This window comes from Scleropages formosus, chromosome 18, assembly GCF_900964775.1.
Source record: "Scleropages formosus chromosome 18, fSclFor1.1, whole genome shotgun sequence".
Classification (NCBI taxonomy): Eukaryota; Metazoa; Chordata; class Actinopteri; order Osteoglossiformes; family Osteoglossidae; genus Scleropages; species Scleropages formosus.
Window position 1 is genome coordinate 7262485 of NC_041823.1, and position 23469 is coordinate 7285953.

Below are 23469 nucleotides of genomic sequence, written 5' to 3' on the forward strand. Positions count from 1 at the left end.
CGTTTTTTTCCCCCTCTTTCTCTAAGTTGAAAAGTCTGGGGGGAAAAAAAAAGGTTTTCAACCAGGCATGGACTTTGTCCAAAGGAGAGATTTAAGCTCTTCAGGGGAGTGGAGGCACCATAAATGTCACATGCTGTATATTCCCACGTCAAAATGGTCGTCGTTATAGTAACAGAACCCGATCTGGCTTCCTTAGAGGACGTCCCTGCGCTTCGCCTCCCGGCGTTGGGGCTGAAAGGCCGAGTCTTTGTCGGCCACTGAAAGCATGAAAGCACCTGAGAGTCTGAATCGCCGCTGCTGGGAAACACACTGACAGCCTGGGAGAGGAAGTCTCGGGGAGTAGTGTTTCACTGCGGAGTAGTGGGAAACGGGTCCAGAACGGGTTCTGGAACACAAAACCACATTCCAAAATATTTGGATACCTTTTTTTTTTTTTCCTTAAATTGCACTCAGTTGCTTTTTTTGGCGAGTAAACAAAGCAGGAGTCCGAACAGAATAACCGATCTTGTCCGTTGAAATAAATCTTTCCCAGGTTGACTCCAAAAACGTAGGCGTTGGGAAGATGGGGACGTAATCCTTCGAATCGAGTAGTTTAAAGAAAATTAAAGCGGATGACCTGCAGCTAGGGGAAAATCGAGGAGGAGTCCGAGCGCCGCCAACGCGAGATGTGAGACGGTACGAAGCAGCGCGATAGAAAGTATGAGAATACTCATATCGATATTGATACGCAACGGAAAGCTGCGGAACGTACGATGACGGGCCGGGCGCATTTGTAGGAAAAAGGCACGAACATCTACGCTATCGTCGAAAAACCGACACAAAAATGGTTCACGAAAATGAGCCGATTTCGAATGTTTCGTGTGATCGTCTTGGGAACGCAACGTCCCTCCGACCTGACATTTATCCCAGAATATAGCAGCACATAGCCGAAAACTGCTGTCACATATGAAAGACGTCTATACCTTTGGACGGGAAGTTTGAAGAGGTGGCAGCTTTGTTTTGTTGCTGATGAATTTCTGTTTCTACCAAATTTATCCACTAGTCAGACTGCATTAAATTACGTGGCCGTCATTTTGTGTCATTTTTATTCGTTATAGGGCCTCGGATGTGTTTAGAATCCAGGATAATATAACAACTTTGTAATTGAAGGAAACGGAGACAGAAACTGGATTGTGGGGCAGGTAGTTTCTCGAATAAGTGTCACTTGGAGTTACCATCATGAGTGGCATCTGGACTTTCTTGCATTTTGATGCTGCAGCCAAGACTTTGCCCTCAAACAAGCTGTTACCTGTTATCACTTTTAATTATTTTGCCTTCGTCATAGCAACGGATATTTTGTTCACCACTATAATGCCTTGTTTCACTGACAGCAAAAGGATAAATGTAAAAATAATTATGCCAACACTTTCAGTTGAGTTTAAAATTGATGTCACAACTGCAGTAAATCGCTGATCTTATAGGCACACACACACACACACACATTTTCAGAACCGCTTGTCCCAGACGGGGTCACGGGGAACCGGAGCCAACCCGGCAACACAGGGCGTTAGGCCGGAGGGGGAAGGGGACACACCCAGGACGGGACGCCAGTCCGCCGCAAGGCACCCCAAGCGGGACTCGAACCCCAGACCCACCGGAGAGTAGGACTGCGGTCCAACCCACTGCACCACCGCACCCCCTATCTTATAGGCAGTAAAAATCAAATATTTCCATTAACACGGAGCAGGTACTCAGAATAACATTTCTAGGCACCTTTATAGTGCTGCAATCACTGCATTAACACCACATGGGGGGTCATGTAGCCTAGATGGAATTCCATTTATTTAAAGCATATTTTGTATAATTGTTATAAATATACATGTAAACACATCACTGTGAAAAATTATATGGATGTGCTGGTAGTGTAGTGGATGGAGTTGTTGCCTTTGGACCTGAAAGTTGCATGTTTGAGTCTCACCTCCAGCTGTAGTACTCTTGAGAAGGTACTTACCCTCAGTTATGCCAGTAAAACTAACCAACTGTATAAATGGGTAAATAACTGTAAGTTGCTTTGGAGAAATGTGTCAGCTACATGAATAAATACACTGTGTGTTTGTATGTCTGGTTGTGTTTAACCTCTAACTTACAACAATTCAGATATGGGAAATACTTATGCTTTCGTTAAAATCTTGATAAAATGAAAAACCTTCTGATTTACCAGGCTGCTGTTAAAAGCAGACCCCTGATTTCTACCAGTACTGAGCTAATTCTATTACGAATGCCCGCGTTTAACTGACTTGAGGCCAGTCTACTAAGACTCACGCTTCGTAGCATCATGCTTCGGTACGGGTGTGACCATGCCACTTTCACATCGCAGGCTGCATGTACAAGAACCAGGACTGCCGCTTAACCATCCACTATGAGCAAGGCTTCTCAGTCCTGGCCGAGGTCGAGGGGGGGATGTTGATGAAGCCACTTTTCAGCTACCCATTTGAAAAACTGAAGATGTCTTCTGATGACGGGGTCAGGATGCTCTACTTGGATTTTGGAGGAAAGGAAGGTGAAATTGTGAGTACTCCAGTTTTCATTACATTACCAGTAAAAAGTGTGAGTCCACCAACTGGTGGTGAATAAGTCTGATGAGGAAATGAGGCTCCATGTCTTCTTAGCTCTTCTGCAGCAGTTCCCAGAGATGTAGAACACTTGTGTGTTGCCTTGCTTTTACTCTTCTGTCCACACAGGGGTTGCCCAGGTGTGCTCAAACTTTTGACTAATACTGCATTTTGTTCCACCTATTTAGATGGACTTTATATAAAGGCCTACGGTAGATAAAGTCACATATATGTTTAAAATCCTAACTTTAGACCCATGGCAGCAGTTGATCAACTTATAAATGTAAGTTGTACAGTCTTGTACTGTGGTCCTCATATATATATATATATAATCTTTTTTTCAGCAACTGGACCTACACTCTTGCCCAAAGCCTATTGTGTTCATTCTGCACTCATTCCTTTCTGCAAAGATCGCCAGGCTTGGCTTGGTAGCCTGAGGAGTCTCAAGATGCGAAGATTGCGGAGATGACATGGACTACATCGATGTGACGCCCGGCCAAGATGACGCGTGTGCGTCGGGCCAAAGAATCGTGCACGAGCACAACTGACGGAGGATCAGCTTCTGATCCAATCGACATCTAAGCCACAACGTACTAAATTAGACATATTTATAGAAACACGTGTGGGGATATGCAGTCAAATTATGAACGCTACAGATTACTCAGTTATTGTTAAAAAATTATGTGTTTTAGCACAATAATTGCAGTGAACACTAACCTGTTTGTGGAATCAAAACGAATACTGGAAGTATTACTTAGCAGCCGTTCCATGCCATGGGACACGTCCGGGGGGGAAGGTGTCCGCTGAGCGTTTAGGACTAACCTCGACAATCTCAGTAAGGATAGAGGAGCAATGCCGTTGTGACAACTGCTTGGATCTTACAGTAAACCGTCTAAACATTTCTGGCAGCTATGGTAATTCGAATGATTAAGCTAGTTTTTAAATCATTGTCAAAACACACAAATTCTATATTATTTAAAACCTAAAATGTCCTTAGTAGTTTTATTTTCAAATGCATTTTTCCTTTCCATGTTTTGAATATTTTAATGTTATAATCTAACAACCATTTTTAAGATCGACTCTCACAGACACAATGACAAGTGCGTAAAAATTTTAATGATCACAATACACACCTCAATCCAGTGGAATCTGTGAGAAGTGTACAGTTTATTGTATTATAGAGTTTTGCATCTGATGAGATGCAAAAAAAAAAAAAAAAAAAAAAAACTCCATAAAGTCACACTTGATGGAGTTGTATTTTTGTAAACACTTGTCACAAAGACACAAAAACAAACCGGTGTTTCAATAGGCGTGGGTGTTTCCCGTTTTAATTCTCAGCACACTATTGAAATGCAGACTGAAGGGCACTGAATATGGACTTATAAATTAAAAAAGACTGCACAGTCTCCAAGTTAGCAAAGCAATTAGAACTGAAGACTCTGTGCAGTATAGAGCGTCTCTCTGCGCTGTTCGCAAGGCGTGACAGTTGCTTAGAGGGTTCCGCCTGCAGATGAGAGGCCAGCAGGTCAGAGTCAGCGTGTGCTGTGTTGTGCTTCAAAATGCTGAAATCAACTGTTTAGCAAATATAATTAGCTTTTTAAAAAAAAAAAAAAAAAAAAAAAAAGTTTCCTTCTCTAGGAGTCCAATAAAACAAAAACAAAAAAAAAAAAAACCTGATAATTTGTGTTTATTTTTACATTTTCCCTGAGGAAATATTGTGACCTCCAATTATGAAAAATAAGTTGCCAGAATGGAAACATGTATCATTAAATTTGTCCTTTTGGGGAATTTCTTTGCCATCATATTGGACATTGCATGATGTGCATTTGGCATTGGGCTCTGTGTAGAAGCCTCAAATTAATTGTCCAATGCAATTTTTAAAATATACTTTGGCAAAAAAACTTTTTGTGAAACAGCCATAAATTAATTTAATTTTACTTTTTAAAATTTCAGAATGTGAAATACTCGCATGAAAGCTTTTTCCATAATATGAGGAAATGTATTTTTGAATGAACTCCTGTTTTGGTTGCAACATTGCAGGATCCTCAAATACACTATGCATAATTTTAAAGGATGGAAACTGGTCAATAAACTTAAGGAAATACTGTACCTTGTTGTCCTTAAACTGTATTGTTATAGGTGTTTTCATGAGTATAGATTACAGCTTCAACAATTTTATATTCAGCATGAAAAAGTACTTTAGTAATCCTCAACCCCCAAAAAATGAAATTATTACTAAAATGGAACACAGTCTAATCCAAATTACCTGTGGTGTGCTTGCCATTATGACCAAAAGATAGAACTATCTAATATAAAAATATTTTGAGACCAAGGACTGAGCCTTGCAGTACTACTTTCAGAACAGAATGTACAAGCCCTCACCTGAAAATTTGGAAGGTTTAATGGTGGCTGCCAGATGAAACCTAGATCAGACTAGAGTCTGGGACACTCATCAAGTTTTGCAAACTCCCAAACATAACATCTTAAAAACAGGAAGGTTGCAATTACAGCACTAAGGACAGCGGTCACAGAAAGCTGCCAGTAAAAATGACACTCATACCATATCTTCCAAGTAATTAATTTTATATGAAAATATTATTTTAAAATGGTCAGGAAAAACTATCGTTGTGTAACTTGGAAGCTGTAGAAATATGTTATTGTTTATATTAATGAGTGCAGAAACAGAGGCTGGTTTTATTAAGAACACTGGCTTCGATAGAGGAAACTACTTGTGTTCCCCAAGGACGCATCAACAGAATCAATGTCCTGATGCAATAAAACACTGAAAAAACATTCTTAAATCTGTAGCAGCTTCCACTGCCACTAATTCTATCTGAAATTAAGTAATAAAATAACTTTCTAGTTTAGCCACCTGCAATATTATAATACTGTCATTGAAGCTCCCACAAACAGTGTCATATACTTTCACAATCATATCATAGACATTTCCATTAAGCGTAGAATGCACACTGCATTTTATGGAACTGACTTAAAAATACATATTATGCCTTTTGCCTCCTAACATTGGCTTGGATTGTTAAATACCATGTTAATACAAGCAGTTTGTAAAAAGAAATGAACAAACATTTTTAAATATTGATTGAATAATTATTTGGAGTCAATGGATATCTACAGCTTGCATTGTTCATTTGCCTGAGTTACCGAAAAGGGTCAAGTGTGTGAAACCTTGTTAAACTGCAAAAAGGAACACAGATGGAAAGCCATGTTGAGTGAACATAAACATATCGTTACTAGTCATATGACACGATGTGGTATTGTTCATTAGGTGAGAACCAAATTAGCACTCCAAGACCTTGATGGGAGAGTAAGAAAGAGCCCATTCAGATGCATGGCCTTCAAGCGAGTCCAGGGCTGCCAAAGTGTGGCAGAGTCCAATGTCTCTGAAGCCTGGGCAGGGACTGAAGAGAACAATGGTCCTGTGTTGGACAGGAATGTGCTGGCTGACATCACTAAGTCTGTCCTCTCTTGGCCAGCACTTGGAAGTGAAGTGGCTGATAAAAAGAGCTGCAACTAGCACCATCATTCAGCCTACAAAGAACCTCATCCTGCTGCTTCCTCACATGAAGCCAACTTTTTTGATAACTAATACAATTTACACTTATTCATTTAGCAGACGCTTTACTCCAAAGGGACGCACATCGATACAATACAAAGGGTGCAGACACATGCTAAGATTTAAATGCAGATGTGATTCTTGATGCCAATTTGTCGCATTCCACCATATGAACCAGTACACAAGAAGCTGCATACAGGCTGAACAGCCAATCAACATCAACACCACCTGTCCTGAGCAGGGTCGTGGTGAGCAGGAGCCTATCTGGCAACACAGAGCGCAAGGCGGGGGAGGGGACACACCCAGGACTGGACGCCAGTCCATCGCAAGGCACCCCAAGCAGGGTTTGAACCACAGACCCGCCAGACAGCGAACACCGGCCAAACCCGCCGTACCACCACGTTCCCCTAAGCTAAACAAATTTTTATTAAAAACTATTAAACATAACACATACATGTTTATCGAGCACGTACAAGATCGGGGAAAACTGAATATTGAAGAAAAATAAATGATGGCTGAGCATCGATGTAATATGAATATGGTGTTAAGTGAAATGGTTTGCCATATTACTACTGAAAGATTTGGGTCTCGCTATTGTGACTAAAGATGGATACATAGGCCTAATTTGATGACATCCAAAGCAAGGAACACATAGGTGTTCAATCTTTGCTTTGATTTCTGAAGTTTCTCGTGTTGTTTATTTCGCAGAAAAACGCCTTTACTTCGGTCAGAATCGAGGCATGCCAGAAAAAGGCTCTCAGAAGTGCAAGCTGACAGATTATCTGCCAAGCTTTTCAACGACACCACAAAAACGAGATGCTACCACGCAGGCAGGATGCTACCAAAGACAACAAACATAATGAGCTCCTGGGATGACAATAGGGCAGAACAAAAAGGACCAGATAGTACAAGGGGGAAAAAAAAAAAAAAAAAATCTCAAATTTACTTTTAGTATAAGCTTTAATAAATACCACTGAATTAAAAAACAATCATATATTGACAAATATTTCATGTAACAGTCTACTTTTGGTCACTGTTTTCATTCCTTAAGACACTTTAAATACTATAAACACTGCAATAATTAACCAAGTACTTTATATTACACAGTTTAAGGCTTCCCTCTCCATTTCATCACTTAGAAACATTGTGTTGCTTGAATTTGATACCAACCATGTAAGTTTTGAACCATTCCTTTTACTATACATTTCTGATAAAGTATACAATTGTTATGTTCACATTTAAATTCTGATCATGTTGCCTGAGGGACAAGCAGCCTGAAAATGAGAGCCTACAATATGAAAATTTTTCTTCTTACTTCTTGGAGGCTTTTTCAAGAACCCAGTCAATAACCTGGAAAAAATGTGTTTAGATCATTTGGGGTAGAAAATATGTTTGCTATTTCCACAAAACCCTCAGCTATGCATTTTTCAGTAACCATGTTTATTTGAACCAACACTAAATGCCACCATGACCACATTCACTATTCTGACGCTAATGCTGATGCCATTTACAAGGGACACTGCTAAAAATGTGTCCTGCAAGGTACTGAGGTGGATTCTCATGAAGTCTGACTCATTTTGGGTGTTCTCTCTTACCGCAGCTGTTCAGTCGTGCTTTATTGACATGCGAGAACAACCCATACACTTTGCAGCCTCGTACGTACATGAAAAGTGTGTCTCGGATGTTTGATGTCCCAGATCACATGATAAGGAAATGGAAAATCACCTGCTTCGAGTTGTTCCTCGCAGCTTTTTTCATTTCCTCATGTAGACCACGGGAGGTTTTCAAATCCTGGTTTAAAAAATGATAAAATTTTTAGCTTCTGCAAAAATAACCAATAGGGAAAAGAAATGAAGCAACTACTGTGTGCCAGGGACAGTCAGTACCACAGGATGTGGGTTTTCTGATTTTCATTTTTAGAAAAAAGTTCTTTTTTTTAGCCTCTGCTAAATCAAGTAATTTACATTTGACAGCTCTAGTATAAAAATTCCATCAAATCTGACTTGTCAGCAACCTGCTTTTAAGTTTGCTTGTGTTTTTCTTTCACACACTGTATACAATGTGGTGTTGTTTAAAAAAAAAAAAAAAGAGGAGGAATTTAACCAACCTTCAGGTAAAACTTTGAGATTTCAAAGAGCCTTTGGCTGCAGGCCTCAAAGCACTTGTGCTCGCTGGTGATGCCCTTCTCCTTCAGTGTTTTGGCAACCACTTCCTTCAGCATCTGAAACAGAAAACCAGAGACCTGCCCAGGTAATGTGCCACCCGCTCAAACTGCATCTCATAAATTCATTAAAAAAAAGTTTAAATCTGTAATCATGTGAAGACACTGAGACCAAGTTAAATGTAACTGGGTGTTAGCATGCCTGGTTAAGACTCTGTACCAGAGTTAGACGTAAGTAAGTGCAGGAAAGGTGAGCCATCGAGCTTTGATGGATGCTGGGTGTCTACGGCGGCGAGCAACCCCCACCCTGTGATGTTTCTGAGAACGTGACTCTTTGGTGATGTCTGTTGCACGCTGCACCTGGGGGGCACACTGGCTCTGCTCAGGCTTTGGCAGGGCGAGTCTGTCGGCTGCTAGCTCTAACTGAGACCTGGTGGGCTGCTGCCTTCGCAGGGCTCTCAAGGCAGTGCGGCCACCGCCCCCGACTGCACCCACGCCCACGCTATTGTTGCTGCTGCACTGGGAGGCCAGCGACTCACTGCTTTCCGACTTGGCCAACCTGCAGGACACAGCAAGTGGGGTGAATGCAGAGGACAACTATGAATGGGGTGGGAAAACAGGAATGACAAGCACGGATTGACAAAACCTGGTCCCCTGCTCCATGGTTACCTCTGAAGCTTGCAGCCAGGCTGTCCTAAAAAGGTAAACAGCCTGCCCCAATAACGAAAGTGAACACCTGGTTTATTCATTGACAGGACGTTTACTTGGACCCTTCCCCTGGTATTCTCTGCTCGAGGGCAGGCTGGATGAGCTGCTGAGCTGGAACTAACACAAGTCTAACGGACGCATGGGAAATCAATCAACAACGTGCTCCCAGAGGGCAGTGACACGAGTGTCATTCTGTCTGCCTTCCAGCAAAACCTGGAAGGTTTGAACTTCTGTAAGACAGTTCTGGCCTTCAGTAAACAGCACCTTTCAGGAATTATCCCGAGTTGTTTTTTTATTATTCGACATACTAATCTGCAAAACTATTGCTTTTTACCACCTAGTATTTCCTCCAACAACGTAAACATCATCTCTGTTATATTTCTTAAATTAAAGCACATATATTCCAGTCAACCTGCATCCTCAAAAGCAAGTTCAATACAGTCTTGTAGTTTAGGATTTTAGATACATCCTGCATAGTGAAAAACGAGTAAATGTACAAATTTAATCAAAACTCCATTTTGTTTGCTTTTCATTATGTTATGTGGTCTACGTAACATGAGAAGTGGAACAAACCTGTTTATTTCCAGTTCTCAGTTTCCTGGTAGCATTTTTGGCTTTTGTTATGCACTAAATGTTTTGCTGAACACTATCGGATCATGTAATATGCAACAAGCAATTTCTCTGCACAAACAATTCGGGTTGAAAGGAAGGAGTGAAACTGAAACTTGTAAGGGGGAAGGCCTCTGTTTTCAAATTCTCCACCTTAACTTCCTTTTTTTCAGCAGCAGCAGCAACACTGGGTCACAGTAACACAGGGAAATATTAAGCACAATCGCAAATCAGGATATTCAATGTTTTTTAAAAGTGATCTTTGTCCACATCCATTGTCTGAAAAAATACCTGAGAGCTGTCATACATATCAAATTACAACTTCATCCAACAGAAGATTGTGATGATTGAAATTGAGAAGAAGAGATTCTCCATATGTAAAGAAAAATGACTATAGACAACTGCGCAATATCATAAAACCAACAAAGGTCAGTATTAACTTCCTAATAGCTTGCAGTAGCTTTCCACTTTGTTCCAAATACAGATTACCTGATAAAATCAAATCAACATGTGAACAGGAGGCAGAGGGGTGAAATTTTCAAAACTGAAAAACATGCAAAATTATAAATAACAAAAAAAGGGACATATATAATTTCTTGTTGTGCTACCTGTTTGTTAGAATTAACTATCTGACTCAAATTCTATCCAGATTAGGCATTTTTTAGTTGTTATTATGAAACGGTACTTTAGATCATTCCAGCGGCAACTGGACAGTACCGTTTGTGTGCGTAGAGGCCTTCCGTTTCCCTGGACCGACGTTTTAGCCGCGGTGGGTCCCCTCGGGTCTCAGACAGGAGCGTCTCTCCATCCGGGACACTGCTGGGTTCGGAAAGTACCGCTGGGGAAGGCGCTGGGCTTAGAGTCAGGGGCACGGGGCAGGGCTCTCTGGAACAGGTGGTCTGGGTTTCGTAACGAATGAGACGTGACTGCAGCTTGGTGAAACCCCGATCACGATCCAGGGCATTCTGCTCATCCAGACAGAACCTGACCAAGATGGAGAATCAGTTCAATGTGGAAAGAGGAGGGACAAAAATCCAGTTCTGCGATATGATAAAACATACACACTTAAATAACGGTTACTAGTATTTCTACAATTCTGTAGTTACAAGCCATTGGCGCAGGAGGCTTAACAGCATCACACAGCAGCTAGTCTTAGAACTTACTGACTATAATACTTATTACAACTATTTAGTACTGAAAGAGCAACACGACATTACATAAAAGATGCAACACTTCAAGAAATAGTACAAAAGCATAACTGTATTCATCTTGCTTTACAGTTAAATAAGTAACAGCAAAGAGTCACTCCAAGTTTAAATAGTGTAGGTCAGTGCAACCCCTTATTTCACAAAGGAACAATATAGCTATTCTGTTATTTTTCTGAGACTTATCAAAACAAAATTACAATTTAGTTTGTTCATTTGCAATACTCAAACAGTTGAGGCTAAGCAGCTTTCTCAAGAATACAAGAGCAGGGCTTCTCCCGTGACTTGAACCAGCAACTTTCAGGTGGCAATCTAGCTATTGCCTTGGCATTAATACCCTAGTACACCTGTGGGCAAAGAGAAGCACGTACTCTATTCCATGGTAGCGGGAGGAGGCTGCCTTGCTGAAAGGTAGCTGAGTCACCTTCCTGGGCGTCAGATCTTGGGAGAGGTGAAACGGATTCTCCCTGAAAACAGGCACCAGAAAGTCAACCTGGATTTCCTCACCCCAAAACAGAAAGTACACAGAATCGGCATTGAATGAGAGTCCAAAGAGCACACACACCAAAATGGTCACTAAAGCAATCGGCATTTATAGGACAAATTCAACATAAAATACAGACTTTAAAACAGTAAACTGATCCATCCAAGAGATCTGGTGGCATTCCAGATGGCGCGGGACTCGTTCACAACCACACCATGGGTATCTTGACACCCATTGAATGCAGACAAGATGTTAACAGATGTGAAACAGCACTTTGAAGGTAATTTGCCAGATTGCAACAATTTTGCACAGTTTGAAGGGGCAAATCAATATTCCCATCATGACTCTCTGGCAGGTCAGTAGGCCTATCACACATGGCTGTTCACCAGGTCCAGTCTCCTCACAATGACAGGGGGACACCAAGTCCACAAAATTATTTTAATCAGTTTTACCCATGACAGCTTTACTGAATTGTAGCTTCTGGAATGTTATCTTTGTGTATCTATCTGAACATCAGGACCCCACCTGGGATTTCAATGGTGACTTTGTGGTTAGAAGTTACAAGGCCTTTACTCTGTGCAGGTGTAGGGTTTGAGCAGCTTGTTAAGCACAGATGTCAACAAATACAGATGGAAACAAACTCATGCTGCAGCGTAGCATCTCGATTGGTTTCCACACAAAAAAGATACCATTTTCTTGGAAAGGCCACAGATGTAAACAGGAGCATTATGTGTCCATAATTTTGTCATGATACATACAGTGACAACTTCAACCATACCAGCACCCAGACTAAACTGAGGATATGGCTGGTGATTAGGTGAGAAGTGGAATATGCTAAAAAAAAAAAAAGGAATGAATGAAACCAAAAAAACAGAGGAAAGAGGTACAAATTATTTAAAACATAAGGCCAATATACAGTTTGAAGCATGATCACAACCTGCTGCCAAAATAAAATACTGTATCAAAGCAACTTTACCCTTAAATGAGATCATTACATTAAGTTTGTTTTTTGCATTTGACAGCATGGTTTCCCTCCAAATAACATGGGAGCCTGCCTTTGCCAAAAGAAAAGCATGTGGGAATTCTGTAACAGGAATGTAAGGGGCCGCTTGGCTGCTGGGCTCTCACCCACCCTCTGTGGACCAGCAGGGGCTGGAGCTCTCCGCTCGGCTGGCCCTCAGGTGTGAAGTGTTTCAGCAACTCCTTAGCATCCAGCAGAGCAGGGGTCACCTTTTGGACATCCTTAGGCCCTAAGAGGCTCTCAGAAGAGCCCCCTGCCAGCAAAAGGCTCGACCTGCACCACTCAAGAGAAAGAAACTTCAGACAAACGACAGTAATTTTGACACTGACACCAGAGAACCAAACCTACAGCTCAAAAAATGACTCATGTCACCCTGGATAGAAGCCAGCTGTTCCCAACTGTTTTTTGGCGTTGACCATGAATACAATGTTCTCCTGGCTTACATGCAGTGTTGATGACCAACCGTTTTGATACACCATGTTTCTTCATATCATTTTATTTAAATAATTAGCAACACAATGATTTTTTTAAAGAGTCTAACTGGACAAAATGAAGAACAAAGTGACCTGAAGATTCATTTATTACATAATCAACAACTTTCTCGGTGGCTACCCTGATACTGCTTCATTTTGTGGATAAGGTGGTCTGTGTTTTATTTTTTGTTGTTGATGGACAGAGCACAGTGCATTTCATGCCGCTGATCCCACATGGTACCTTACAGGAAAGGGATCCCTTTATAATGTTTCTTTTTTTAAAGAAAGTCCCATGACCTGCAGGAACACCATTGTGACCTTCATCTGGGTCACAACCATGGCTTTGAGAACCACTGATTTTTAAGTATTTAAGACTAATGTACATTCCATGGAAGGCCCATGCACCATTATTTAGTTGTCACAAAACTAAACTCCCTATGGTGTTTCACTTACCGCTTTGTCTGACGATGCTTCATGTGGGTCTCTAAGTTCCGAAGCACACTCCTCTCCGGCCATTGTTGCAGCACTGCAGCTCTAGTGTCCATTTCTGCAAAAACCAGATTACAATATAAAGCATGTGTGATGTGAACTAGGGACAACAGCATGCTGTTATTTCATCCAATCAAATAGCAGTATTAATTTTGCTCATATGGACCACCAGGTAAATCATAAATTCTACCACACCCTGCTCCACACTGGTGGGCTGCTTCCTCTCCTCCAGAGTGAGGAGTTTTGTTCTGGGCAAGTTGTTGTCATGCATCTTCAGGTACTGCTCACGGGCAAGACCCAGCAGGACCTTCAAGTCATTGACTGGCACTGAAGGACTCTTCTGGGCCTCTTCTCTCCTCCCTGTGTGGATAAAGGTAAAGTAGAGGTCAAATGTCACACTACTTCAACTTAGTTGAATCTCTAAAATTCAGACAATAGCTCCCATTTATGGACACACAGTTTTTCAGCAAGGCACGCAGCTACACAATTCCAGCCATAGTAACAAGGTTGGGATGAAATGTAAACTTATGTCCATGATCAGCATGTGTTAATGAGCAAACTAATTAAATCGGAACTGATTTTGACGCAACTCAAATCGGCTCCTTTCCAAGTCTTGTATAAAGTGAGAACTTTGCACATCCGGAAAGAGGCCTGGTCAATGAGTTTGACCCTGTGACATCCCAGGTACCCGAAACTCACTGAGACATTCCTTCAGGACTAATATTTGCACCTTGGTCAGCTTCCTCTCCCTCTGCAGCAGCTGGTCTCCATAGAGACAAGGCAGGGAGCGCAGCCAGGCAGCTGTGTCCATGCCTGTGGGAGTGGAAGGGATGGGTCAAAGGCTCAAACCTGCTGTTTCTAGTCCAATTCTCCAGCTATATATCAAAACATAAAAATTTTCCCACGAGGCCTCACAGCACGTCAACCCTGTGAGCCCCTTCAGAGAACAGATATTAAGGTCTGGAGTAATCTACATCACATAAAGTATCATATTTCAAAAACAGAGTTTGAGAAAATGTCTCACTCAGGGAGAATAAAGCAATGCAGCTATCCAATTTAGCAGAGCACACAGAAATGTAAACCAACAGGTTTCTATTGCTTTTATTCCACTGTTGTTCAGAAAAGGCCACAAACAACCCTATCACCTTTTGCAGAGACCATTCCCACAATGCAAGTACACAGGTTTGTATATTCAAAGAGGATTACCACATTGTCAGAGTAAGAGGCCTCCTCACTATTACACCACATTTAACATCCCCTCTCTACACAACTGTGGCCATTTTTACTGAGCAAAGAACTGGTGCATTGGGTCATTTAATTCTACTGACTTTGGCTGTGAGATCAGGGAAAGAATGGCCCCATGGTCTCCAGTTCCAGCAGCACCTCCCTTTCATTAGAGACCACTTATTCAGGTTCATTCAATCCAAAAATAGCATTCAGTTACATTAGAAAGGCAAGCAATGCCAATTCTACCTTTGAATCTCTGTTCCTGATTACACAGTATGTGGATTTCTGTTCATTAGAACAATAAATGGTAATTATGTGTCAAAGCACTGCAGTGTTGAATGAAAACTGCAAAAGTGAATCTTTTATCTAAAATCTGAAAACAGCTCAAGTCATACAGAAAAGCCATTTTCCATGGATTTTTACATCTCACGCTTTACTAGGCCACAACACCAAAGACATCTATCAACATGTAGCTATGAAAAGCTGCTGGCCAGCTGCTTTTACCTGACGATGCCAAAGCCTTTTCTTTCAGAAGCCCATTGATGGACGCCATGGCAGCAGCTCCGTTGATCTGACTGGCCGAGTGTATCATCCACGCCGTGCAGGAGCCGCTGTCGTTGCCCTGAACCAGCCAGAGATACTGAGCAGTCTCCCCTTTCACATCAGCCTCTGGAACTGTACAAACCCAGGAGTTACACAAACACACACACTCATTCAGTCCCATGCAAAAGTGGACTAATCCAACACTTACTGTCTGTTCTACTGAAGTTCATTTATTACGCTGAGGACTGTCTATGATGTTGATAAACATTGAAACAGCCATTTATCACTCAGACATACAACTCTGTTGCAGGAAAATAAACCATTTTGCATTAATATAATGCAATTATCACCGATTATAAGTAAAAAAAATTTGCTGTGACTCCTCCTTTCTGCTCATCGCTCTGCTGTGAATACAGTGCTGAACACATGCAGTAACAGGTGTAAGATGGAGGAGGAGTTGACCCTGCTACCAGAGAGTGCTTTGGGTCTTTTAGCCACAAACTCCTTCCACTTCTGGGAGCTGAGCTGTGGGATGGGGGGCACGGCCAGGGGGCTCACTGTGCAGGACAGGGACAGAAGTACTCCAACCTGCAAGACAGAAGTATGAATGCAGGCCAACATCCTACCCCCACTGTCTGAAAAGACTGCACCAATTGATAATGGAACATTAAAAAAGATTAAGGGAAATGTATTCAAAAATAAAATCTGGCACCAGTAACTTTGATTTCTTAAAGTATTTTAAAAAAAATGTAGCTTGTTTTGCGAACACATTGCCGTGAGTATCTTAAATTCTCTGGCTACTCAAAATTAGTACCAATCATATCAATCAAGTGTTGTTCATGGGTGGTGGAGACAAAGGTGGAGCAGAAAACTGCTTGTAGAAATTAAGCAGCTGAGGCATTTACACCACTGAGCAATGACTGGGGTACCTTTCCTTGCAGGGTTCTCAGCTGATCCAGAAGGCGCGCTGACCTGGTCGAGTACTTGGTCAGTCCGCTACATTAGCACGTTAAGGCAGATTGGCATTCCAATGTCAGTCCAAGATCTAATTAATTTAACTGCCATTCAGTGACTTAAGAAAATTAAGGGCAAAAATAAAACACAAAGAACAAGCCACACAGTTCTGGCAAACTGTAACAGAGAATACAGGAAATAATGCGACGTAAAATAACCTTGGACCATGGTTAAACCAAATTTGTCCACAACTGTAAATAATTAAGCAAAGTCTCTAGGCATGAAAGACAGCCTGGTGAATGAGCAAACCGTGTTAGCGGCCAAATATTCAACCGAGACCCTTCCTGGAAAGTGAGTCGAACACCTAAACTCCAGAGAGAACACACACACACACACACACACACACACACACACACACACACACACACCTTTTCACACTTGCTAAAAGCAAAATTGTGCCTTCAGTTCCCAGATGTGACTCTCGGTAGCCGCTCATATGGTGAAGTACAGCTAACACATAACTATGGTAATTCTCAAAACCACTGTAAATCTCAACAAGAATAATGATGCAACGACAGGCAATTCAAACAGCACGATGCGTTTAAATGTGGATTGTTTTGAAATGAAATCTATGTGGCATGCAGCACACATCATAAACACTGCTTCATTTGACAGGCAAATGACTTGCACCACAAGTAAGTGTTTCCTCCTGGGTTTGACATGATCCAGGGAGACTGTTGCAGAAGCAGCAGGGGATCCGCCCACGGGGGAGTTGAGAAGGATACAGCTCGAACTCCATGGAGGAACGAAAGAAGACGGGCAGGTCGGAAACACTGACCACCTGCAGTAATTCCAAAACGGGCTGGAAATACTGGAAAACCTGCGGAACGGCAGAGGATGAGATTGCGTGACCACATTGATGTTTATTCATTTAATTCATGCTTACAATATTATTATTTTACACATTTATGCAGCAGGGTCATTTTTACTGGAGCAATTTTAGAGCAGGTGCCTTGCTCAAGGGGACAACTGCAAGGAGCAGTATCCTAGGTCCTTGGCACGCAAAAGCAGCAGCACTAATCACTTCCTACCTGCTGCGAATCATGAACGATACAGCAGCAACAAGCTACAAGAACAGGCAATAATTAGGGGAAACAAACTAACACCAGTAACTATCAGAAGGGTTTCACAAAGAAGGGCTGCACACTGTGTCTGCTCCTTTCACAAACCTATTGATCACAAAACAATGAATGCTTTGTTCAGTCAGTGAAACAGGTATTACCAGCAAACCAAATGGACATAGCTTCCAAGAGTCCAACCTTTTTTCTAGGACTCAGCAGCTTAAAACTGATCACGGGAAAAATGGAAACAGCGTGTGCAAAGGTCACAGTAAGCCGGATTTAAATTCACACATTCAAAGGCTGTTTTTGAGCTCCAAATTCCTAATGAGAATGTAAAGTAAATTTATATACTGTACATCTAAATAAATAATAATTAAAAAAACTTAAGATATACTGATTATTTTAATCTATCGCATTATTTGACAAATGTTTAGATGAGTTTTTAAGCAGGCAGTTGTTAGGACTTTCTTCAGTAAGAAGCTACAGTGATGATGCTGAGCTCCTGATACAGCTTTAACTATTGCAGTCCAATGTGGGTCAGTTTTACAGCGTTACTGCATCTTCCAGACAGAAGTTAACTTTTATTTTTTTTTTTTTTTTACTAACCATCAGTGCACTTGCAAAGCAAATGGAAGAGTTCCTCTCCAAACTACTAACAGGACGATAAGGACTCAACTACACTTTACTACAGTCCGCAGTTGTAATGGCAACATTCTGATGGAAAAAAATAAAGACTTTGAAGCTAAAAAATGGATGCAAATCAGAGGCTTGTGGTAAACAGCCTGAGGTCAAACCTTTCATTGCCTTTACAGCCCAACACAAAAGCACCTGTCATTTAAAAATAAATGAGTGTAATATAAAGGGCAGCGAAAGGACCCAGGAAAACCTCTGTAGTCCGAAGAGCCTGAAACAAACGGTTGCTCACCTCAGCATATGGTTTCTGCTTTGTGCTGCTTTGGCGAGTTGTGTCAGAGGACAACAGGCTGCCCCACACATCTACACGTCGCTCCTTCAAGCAGAATCCCTCAAACTGCAGCTCAGAGGCAAACTGCATCAGGCAAAATAAAGACCATGATCAAACACAATTGAAATGATGTCAGCTGCATCTACAATAATTCTTGTAGCCTGTAACTTAAGGCAAAATCAAGTGTACATTTTGGGTACGATTTGACAAACTAGAATAAGGCAAAGGAAGTGGACTGAATATTTAAAATGGCGGAGGCAGTCATGTGAACTCCAGTGGCACTAACGGACAGAACCCATTTCAAAGCCATCACTCAAATAAAACCCACGTTAACGACATAGAGGAGCAACATATGTGTAATATCCATCCAATATCTATACCTCTTTGTCCAATGGAACACAGCGCTAGTCCAGAGTTTATCTCAAAAGCATACAGTGCAAGGCAGGGTTACCCACGGCAATATACGTATAACGCTAAAATAAAAGTCTGAAGAGAGTGAGGTATAAGGCGAAGGAGGAGAGAAAAAAAAAAAAAAAAAACCACCCATCTTAAAACTTCCACTTCACTTGTCTTTCCTTTATTACAAGAGACCACTGATAAGTGAAGCAGCCCCTAGCCATCGTATGCAGTTTCTCATGCTGCTCTCTGTCTGTGCAGAAAATAGTTCAGCTCCTTCACGGAGAGCGGCCCGCAGGCTTGGACTGGATCGGGGCACCACATGCAGAGAGCTCTCCTAATTACACCCTCCTCCCTCCCCAGAGCTAGAGGAGGCTGTGCCCCTCAGACAGGGAACCCATTCTCCCCAGTGTAGAGGAATGTGTGTGCGTGTTGGGCCCACACACACTGTCGCTAAACTCACACATTCCACAGAAATGGACGTGTTCAAGGTCTCTGAGCTGTTCCTAAGACTCCACACTAATTCCTTTTCCTGTACATACACCTGAGTATGATGGCAGAACACAAATGTCAACAAGTACACACCCCTCGCATAAACAACTGGTCCTTGGCTACGAGTTGTTCAAAGAAACGCCACACAAAGTCCCATGTTCAATTCACTGCTCTCTACACAGAGAGCACAAAAACTACGAAAAGCCATTCTGCTCGTTGCTTAGTTGACTAAAATCTTTGCAGTTCATCACAACATACATATATATATTTTACATATGCGAAACAAATATTTTTATGATGGGATTTTGTACAAGTGCACACCTGGGTAATGAAAAACCAGAGGACCTATTAATGGATGAGCAGTGCTTTATGAAATCCATTACGACTGCATTAGGCAAAAGTATATGTGAATGTGTGTAATAGTATAGCTACACAAAGCACTATCTTTTGGGAAACCAAAATTTTTCTGCTACACATAACTGAAGGTTTTCCATGCAGCTGAGACAAGTTAGATTTTTATCCATACTGTAAATGTTGCATTACAAAACACAGTACCTTTTTCTCTCTAATAAGGATGTTCCCTCTCCATAATTCATTCTTATCAATGCAACACAGAAAGCTGTGAGGGTCATATATGTTAGCAGACATGTATGAAGCCATTTTCTGCCACCTGTATAAACGATAAAGCACGGTGAAAAACATCTCCAACAAGAATAATTTAGATGAGTAATGAAACTGACCATTACTATGCAGCATGTTAATATGCATCATCATTATTAAAAAGAAAAAAAAAAAAAACCTGGGCCAAATGTTCAATACTCAAAACCTTCATTTCTTTAATCAATGAAATACAGTAATTAAATATACATTTTATGAATGAAATCATTTCAATGCCAAGTTACTGTAACACAGTTCCACTGAATTCATTGCTTTGACTGTGTCCCAGTAATTACCTAGAGGTGTATGACAAAACTCCTGGTCTATCCTGCCCCCCACTGGTGGAATGCTACAGTATAAATTTCAAGGGTTTTTTCTTATGAGATTTCCAGTGAAAAATATCAATACCCTTTGTTGTCTTCAGTAACTACAGAGATCTTAGCTGAATGCCAGGTTTGCATGTGCTTCAGTGAGCCGAGAATGGGAAGAAATTCCTTCAGGGTGGGAACCTCTTTATCTGGTGCAAATAAAATCACATCCACAAGAGCCCTGCCTGGGGAAAAATGAGAGCACAAGTTATCTTAAACGCTTCTAACACACAAAACAGTCCTTATATTCACCAGCTGAGGTGAAGTCTACACAGCACAAGCTTCAACAGCTGCTAACATGCTAAGAAAATTTCTAGAACAAGAGCAACAGGTGGAGTCAGGGTTAGAGCCACTGTTTCAGAATCAGAAGCCCTGGATTAAAATCCCACTTCTGCCTACTGTGCGCTTGCAAAAAGTACACGCCCTGAATTGCTCCAGTAAAAATTACCCAGCTGTATAAAATGGGCAAGTAACTATTTACCATAACAGCGAGTCCCTTCGGAGAAAAGTGGAAGCAAAAAAAAAATAACAAGTGAAAATAATATTACACAAGATAAATTTTGTACTATATGTTTAATGTAGTTTATTAACGGATTGCAGTAAAGGAACTGGATGTGTGACAAAAAAGTTGCTGATTCAAGATGCTAAAAAATTCAATAAAACAGCTTTCTACAGGCAGCTGTGCAAAAGTGTTTGCTATGCAATTATGTGGTGTATAGATCAGTTCTAAATTAGTTGTGAAGCAATGATAGGCAAAACAAAAACACCTGGAAAACAAGTTGAGCACATCAAACCATTCCTAAATTTAATCATTTATACATTTTCTGAGACTTTAACAAAAAATACATTGATTTGTGCAACTGAATAACTTTTAGCGTAGCAATCCAGGTTCAGCACCTTCTAAAACAAAACTATGACACCCTCTCCCTTGGGGAATTGAATTGCAAACCTTTAGGTTACCAGTTTATATCCTTAACCACTAGCAGTTCCTGTCTTATAAAACCAGAACACTGGCCAAATACCTGGAGGAGGGAGCTGGTTGGAGAGCTGGTGAAAACCCTCAGCACTCTCTTCATACAATCTGCAAAGAAATTAACCACAGACTAAAGTAGTGACATTCACATGTATACTTTAATACCAAGCAATAACCAACAGTTCTCCTCACTCTGCCTGAGACTGAGAGTCCATCATGTCATCTCCTTCCCCCTGGTTCTGCAGGACTTCCTGACAGGCATCCATGGCTGATGGCCCCTGCTCCTCACTGTCACTCCGCTGGGATCCTACCCCAAGTTCCTCCCACTCTGAGCTGCAGAACTAAACATGCCAATAACAGTTAAATGAGTGTGTTACTAACAAAACAGAGTCAAATGTGTAACAATTCAAGCAGTATCTAATTTACTGGCATCAGTGTTAACATTGGGGTTTTGTGATAATTTCATTCATAAGGCACTTGGCGATAATTATCCTCCCTCCTTCATGACACAAGAAATTGTAAGGTGCCCTAAGAATGAGGTCTATACTTACCATCTCAACCAGTGTAATTTACAGAAATACATAGTGTACAACACCACTGCAACAATCTCAATGAGGTGCAAGAAAAAAAAAAAAAAAAAAAAAACACACAAATTATGTTTTCAAAAGAAACATCATATTGCACATCTATTTTCTATATTTTAAGTCGTGAGGCACAGCCATGCAGCTCTGTTTGCTGTTAACATCAAATATTGGCAATAAAGCTCGCTCATTCATTCACCTGCTTTGATCCACAACTTGCATGGATGGCAAAGTACCATCTTTGTTCAGCAGGAACTCCACTGACTGTGCAAGCTGAAGGTGAAAAACAGAGAACTCAATACTCACAGGACAGTACATCTAGAACAGACCTCACTGTATACTCATAAGTCAAAATGCATTTCATGCAACATTTTCATTCAATTTAGTCACGCTAAACAGAGTGGGAAAGATATTAGGATCAAAAAATACAAATTTTATCATCAGACCACAATGATGTCTTGTGACATTATGAATGTATCTGTTGTGTAGAATAGAGACGGCAATGTGCTATGAAGTATCACAGATGTAGATCTTGACCTGGAAATGTGGAAAACCTGGTCGCTGAGGTTGAACTGGCGATATCTTTGAGAAAGTCATAAACATGCTTGGCTAAGTCCAGACCTATGCACCAAAAAAAAAGCAGAACAGAACAATCATGGAGCTAAAAATTGTTTAAAAAAAAAAAAAAAAAGTTTTCATAAAGGTAAAAACTAGCAGCAAATTTCAAAATTAACACTTGGTAATACATGTGAATACATTGTTGTCCGATCACAGTTCTCAAACTGTGTCAAACACCAGCCTAACAAGTCTTCCATTCCAGTGGAGCATTCAGCTTATTAATGATGTCTAATCTGAGCTGCATAAGGCACAGGTTCAGAACCTTAATGTAAAATATTCTAACAGTATTTATTAATTCATTCCAGTGTCCAATTATATGCTGTTCTAGTGACTAGTCTTGTACAATTTGGAATTAAACTTTACCTACCTATTTTAAGTATGTAAATTATTAATCATTAATGCAAAGAGGAATTATTTTTGTTTGTGAAAGAACAAAGCGTAGACATTAAACCCAGATATCTGCATAAAAAGGGCTTCTAATGCGGTGTTACACTGCTGTCTTCAACATGAAGACTTTTTTCAAAGCAGTATATTAGTTCATTCATTCATCCTCTCCGAAACCAATTACAACCCACTTCCCATTTCCTGTCACGTTACCCATCTCAACCAATCACAACAAAGAATTAATCACGTAAACAGAGCCTACCTGAAACAGGAGTTCTCTAGCTTTTAGAAACAGCTTACAGATGTAAATTAACTTAATTTCTTAAATCAGAACAGCAGCTTTTATGGTTTCATACTGTGAGTGACTCATACACAAATCAATTTTATCAAAAATATATTTACAGAATGAACATGATGCATGCGCCTCTCAATAGCACAACAACGACGAACGAATTTTGGTGAAAACCGAAAGTGACTCGTGAGTATGCAAAGCATAAACCACATTACAGTTTAAAAACAACAACAATGTAAGTAGTATAACACAGGTTTTCACTCCCCACAACTGGTACTTATTCATAATCATTCATTCATTGGAAATTCATATGGGCGTTCAGGACAGCTGTATGTGTAGAAAAAGTAATAACAAAGCACGATCTGGTATAATAAAGATTTTTAAGGAGTAAAGTTTCCCTTTGATAGTTAAATGAAAGCTAATTTTAGCTACAAAACAGAAGCTCTACTGCATCTTACCGGCATTGTTTTTCAAATGCTGTCCTTCCTGGGTAGGAACAGCCACAAGCACGTATCTGTCCATCTAGTACTTAACGATTTTATTATTAATATCACTACTGTTGCTGTCCGTTGAAAAACATATCA

The 23469-nt window shown here is 40.8% G+C and overlaps 2 protein-coding genes across 2 annotated transcripts in view; one reads left to right on the forward strand and one right to left on the reverse strand.

The window, feature by feature from the left end:
• The window catches only part of sntb1 (syntrophin, basic 1), a 30389-nt gene extending 26188 nt beyond the window's left edge, over nucleotides 1–4201 (forward strand). The window contains exons 6-7 of the mRNA XM_029259901.1: nucleotides 2357–2547; nucleotides 2936–4201. Of these exons, the coding sequence (XP_029115734.1) occupies nucleotides 2357–2547; nucleotides 2936–3028 (284 nt within the window). The 3' untranslated portion in view covers nucleotides 3029–4201. The remainder of the gene's footprint in view (nucleotides 1–2356; nucleotides 2548–2935) is intronic.
• A 2451-nt stretch (nucleotides 4202–6652) lies between these two features.
• mtbp (MDM2 binding protein) lies at nucleotides 6653–23464 on the reverse strand. The gene is made up of 22 exons (XM_018762867.2): nucleotides 23344–23464; nucleotides 22129–22212; nucleotides 21791–21864; nucleotides 21203–21351; nucleotides 21060–21118; nucleotides 20078–20222; nucleotides 19568–19682; nucleotides 18086–18208; nucleotides 16825–16919; nucleotides 16015–16081; nucleotides 15556–15673; nucleotides 15047–15217; nucleotides 14015–14128; nucleotides 13511–13675; nucleotides 13280–13373; nucleotides 12465–12626; nucleotides 11220–11315; nucleotides 10361–10627; nucleotides 8633–8885; nucleotides 8273–8386; nucleotides 7891–7956; nucleotides 6653–7515 (listed from the first exon to the last, which is right to left on the reverse strand). The coding sequence occupies exons 1-22, from the start codon at nucleotides 23405–23407 to the stop codon at nucleotides 7477–7479; spliced, it is 2634 nt and encodes an 877-aa protein (XP_018618383.2). The 5' UTR covers nucleotides 23408–23464; the 3' UTR covers nucleotides 6653–7476.
• Nucleotides 23465–23469: the final 5 nt, after the last annotated feature.

Excerpts from the sequence above, each read along its gene's own strand:
- mtbp (XM_018762867.2), bottom strand. The coding sequence starts at position 23,407 with ATGGACAGATACGTGCTTGTGGCTGTTCCTACCCAGGAAGGACAGCAT. Across the intron at positions 21,865-22,128 it reads CAGGTTTTCCACATTTCCAG|CTTGCACAGTCAGTGGAGTT; the intron begins GTCAAGATCTAC and ends TTTCACCTTCAG. Across the intron at positions 16,920-18,085 it reads AGCAGAAACCATATGCTGAG|GTTTTCCAGTATTTCCAGCC; the intron begins GTGAGCAACCGT and ends GCCGTTCCGCAG.